The sequence below is a fragment of the Olea europaea genome, unplaced genomic scaffold (genome assembly GCF_002742605.1).
Source record: "Olea europaea var. sylvestris unplaced genomic scaffold, O_europaea_v1 scaffold1967, whole genome shotgun sequence".
In the NCBI taxonomy this organism is placed as follows: Eukaryota; Viridiplantae; Streptophyta; class Magnoliopsida; order Lamiales; family Oleaceae; genus Olea; species Olea europaea.
In genome coordinates, this window is record NW_019237521.1 from 120924 (window position 1) to 124744 (window position 3821).

At 34.2% G+C, this 3821-nt stretch overlaps 1 protein-coding gene across 1 annotated transcript; it reads right to left on the reverse strand.

The window, feature by feature from the left end:
* Window positions 1–945: 945 nt before the first annotated feature.
* LOC111379301 (serine/threonine-protein kinase/endoribonuclease IRE1a-like) lies at window positions 946–3742 on the reverse strand. The gene is made up of 4 exons (XM_023002661.1): window positions 3482–3742; window positions 2615–2918; window positions 1905–2037; window positions 946–1070 (listed from the first exon to the last, which is right to left on the reverse strand). The coding sequence occupies exons 1-4, from the start codon at window positions 3484–3486 to the stop codon at window positions 1054–1056; spliced, it is 459 nt and encodes a 152-aa protein (XP_022858429.1). The 5' UTR covers window positions 3487–3742; the 3' UTR covers window positions 946–1053.
* Window positions 3743–3821: the final 79 nt, after the last annotated feature.

Below are 3821 nucleotides of genomic sequence, written 5' to 3' on the forward strand. Positions count from 1 at the left end.
TTATTTGTTAAATGTGAAAGTTTTCACCCGATTTTAGAATATAGGATTTTAACACTAGGGTTTTATGTAATTTCCATTATTTACTAAGGATGGACAATTATTTCTGTTAACTTTATAAATTGAGTCTTTTGTACTTAACATCTTAATACTCAATTTATAATATCCATGATCATGGAACATATTATTGCTCAAATATTAAATGCAATTATTATAAAAATCAAGCAATCATACGTTAATTTTTATTTGTCCAAAACGTAGTGTCAAAAATGCTTGATTTTTTTATAATAATTGCATTTCATATTTGAAGCATATAATTGCTAAATCTCTTGATCGTTCACCTGGCACCACCTATTTGATTCCTCTTATGCTAGGACGGTAAGATATCGAGGTTAACAACATGCTATAACTTATTTTAAGTATATGAGGCTATAAGCCTCAGATCACGCAGGAATATGATAATTGCTAATGCTGGGAATTCTCGAGCTATTTTGGTTAAAAGGGGAAGAGCGATCAAACTATCAAAATATCATAAACCGAATTGTACCTTTGAAAGAATCAGGATAAAAAAGCTTGGCGAAGTCATTTATGACTGCTATCTCAATGGCCAGCCCTCAGTAGCACATACATTTGGTCACTAGCACATGAAGGGTTGTAAAGGTTCAAACTGTCCCATAAGCTCAAAACCTGAGTTGGAAGAGGTTGTCTTAACAGAGGAAGACGAGTCTTAATAATCGGTAGTGAACTAGTGATGGCCAATGGTGCGTGATGAGCAGCCAGTGTACTGTAAGTAGATGATGCTGCAAAAAAAATCCCAAGAAGTGCTCGAAGGAGCTTGTCAGGAAGGCCATTAAGCGCACGTGTGATAATATAACGGTAGTCGTGATCTGTTTCTCTTTGGATCCTCCGTCTTGGATTGAGATTCCGACTTCGGAGAAGAGTATATCAGCTGAAGGAATTTTGCCTGTGTAATATCTTAAAACTATCATTTTGCTTGTGCGACGATGGAGTAAGAAACATCTGAGGATCTTCTTTTTTATTTCTGCTGTCTCAGCTCTATTGAAGATTTATTACTGCATACAAAACATGTTGTGAGCTTACTGAAATTCAGGATTCTGGATCATTAGGAAGTGGAGAGATTCCTTAATTTTAGTCCTGTACTAGGAAGTAGGCTGATTTTCAAAAGTGAATTAATGTTCCTAGTCTACTTATTGATGCCGGATATGCACAAACTTGATAAAGAAACAATAAGCTAAAGAGACTAAAGAGATCAAAGGGAAGAACTGAGGGCAAAGAGAGTTGTTTTATTTCATAAAATTCAAGTTGTTTCAAAATGATTCCCCAAGTCCCCTTTTTATAGTGAAGGACTTCGAAACTAAACAAACTTCCTTTTTATCCAGATAAAAGATAACATCAAACTTCCTATCTTGATAAATTGAAATAAATATAACATTAAAAATAAACCGAATTAAAAGATAACATCAAATTTTAATTCTACTTAATCCTAGTATTTCGCCTTAAATAAACTTTTAACTCTTTTCTTGTTGCATCACTTACATATTTCATAACGGTCATAAACAAATTCTATAACGTTATTCCTCCGAGTCTTCTTGTCAAAAGTTCACGATCAGGGCAACTCAAGACAAGGCTGCAAAAGCACCTTTCTGCTACTACAAGTTATTAACATTTAACCACAGCAGAGAGCAGTATAAATTCAGATGCATAGGAGAAGAGAATCTGTGAACATCTATTAGAACAACAATTGACTTACAAATTTTACATTTTTATCAGTGTTCATAGAGTGCGTTACATTCGGATTACATATGTATTTATACATCTGTTGTATGTATAAAACCCAGTATATATGAACCATAAATCTTCTAATACAAGTAACTAAAATGTTGTACCTTCGAAGTACTTGAGAAACCATTCTTCTTCCCTACAGTATGCGTACATGACTTTGTATACTTCAATCAATAGTTTTGGGTACCGAGTCTTAAAATAGCTATCAAATCCTTCTGGAACCGATCCGATTAGTTCCTGAAATGTAACACCGCCGATGAACTTTAGTAACTCGTAATAATCATATGGTATTTTAAAAGATAAAGAAGATTTCATGGTTGCCGTCTGCTGAAAAATACAATTGGCACAAATTTCACACAAAGTAGCTTGCCTATTAAACCCCATTTTGGGCCACATTTTAATAAAGTTTTGGGAAAATACATTTTGAAATGGTAATTTTTAGAGAATGTGTGATTAAAAAGGAAGGACAAAATTTATGTTTACATTTAATATTATTTTATTAAAGAATGTGTGATTGAAAAGAAGAAAGAGAAAAATGTATTAAAATTTAAATGGAGCCAAAAATAGGGGCTAAGTTTGAACTGCAAATCAAATATAGGGCCCGTTTTGTACGGCATTTTAAAAGTCATAAGCTGGTTTTGAGACTAAGAATCTGTTTTTAGATCTGTTTGAATAATTATCTAGAAGTGTTTTGTCTTGTTAGATGATATTATAAGCAAGCTAATCCATAGTGACTTTCTCGTAATGCTCTTCCGTAAAAAGTAGAAGCAAAAGCAAAAACCCTGTCAAATGGTCTCATAGACTTAACAAGTACCTGTATTTCTGTGGGAAGTTCTCGATAATGATTCAACTTGTTACGCATGACTCGTAATAAGTGACGAACACTGTCATACTTATAACGTCTGTAGCGTCCAATGTTATTAAGAAATGCAGGTTCCATCTTTTCATCCCACTTTGCACCTAAAGCTAGAGAGGCTGTACTTTCTAAAGCTTTTAAGAGAGGAGAATCCGTCTCTCTGTCTTCCAATTCTATCCTGTCACTTGTGTCACGAAGGAAGGATAGTCGCAGCTCAGCACTCCAAAATAAGGGATGGTAAAGCACCTCCGATGCCTTTGGCCTGAAATTTAAAAGGTCCATGGTAATCAAAAGGCGAAATTTGAAAATAACAAAATAAACCTTAGCGGGAATAAAATTAAAGCTAGCTACTTGAATTATTTTTCGCAACTCCATTTAGCCCATTGCTTCACCTACTTAAAGAACCATGCAGTCAGATTCTTCGTGCAAATATTGCTAATTCTTGAGGTGAAATCATAAGACAACTATACAGCGATCCAATAAATTCTTTATCTTAAGTTTTTAAAATATACATGACAGGTTGGAAAATACTTTGTTACCAATATATTCATGAATATATTGGGATTTTTTTCCCTTTGAGGTACCGAGTATTTAATATCCAAAGTAGAGATCGATCTTGTCGCTGTGGCAGAAATTCTCATGTTCATCTAAACAAAATTGAATTGATCAATTATGCAGAAAAAGCTTCTACAAGATCGAAAAATATAACTAACAGATTGATCAGGTTCTAGGCACTCTTCCAGGTGAAAACATCCTATGCATTAAGGGATAATCATTTTTAAGAGGCAGTTTCAAATTTTCAGTTGTCACCACAATGTTCACTACCTCATTTCAGCATTAGGATTTAATAATTGAAAAAACAGATCCACAGCTTCTGGAATGTGTTCCACCAGGAAAAGGTCAACTTTATTCTTAGCGATATTGATATCACGTTCAAGAGGGTTACCAAAGGGATGTCTACCACCCGTAAAGCAGAAAAACAGAATGCAACCTAGACTAAACACATCGACTGCCCTTGTTTGACGCTGACGAAGAAGCTGTTCAGGCGCTTGCCATCCTGAACTTCCACAGCCTGCATTAATTCAATCAATAAAACCAAATAAATGACTTCTCATAGTGCATGTTTAGCAAAGCTTTATATATATATATATATATATATATATAT

What these genes read in the sequence shown, in the direction of transcription:
- LOC111379301 (XM_023002661.1), bottom strand. An exon ending in AACTTCCCACAGAAATACAG is followed by an intron (nt 2,038 to 2,614) that starts GTACTTGTTAAG and finishes GTTACATTTCAG; the next exon opens with GAACTAATCGGATCGGTTCC.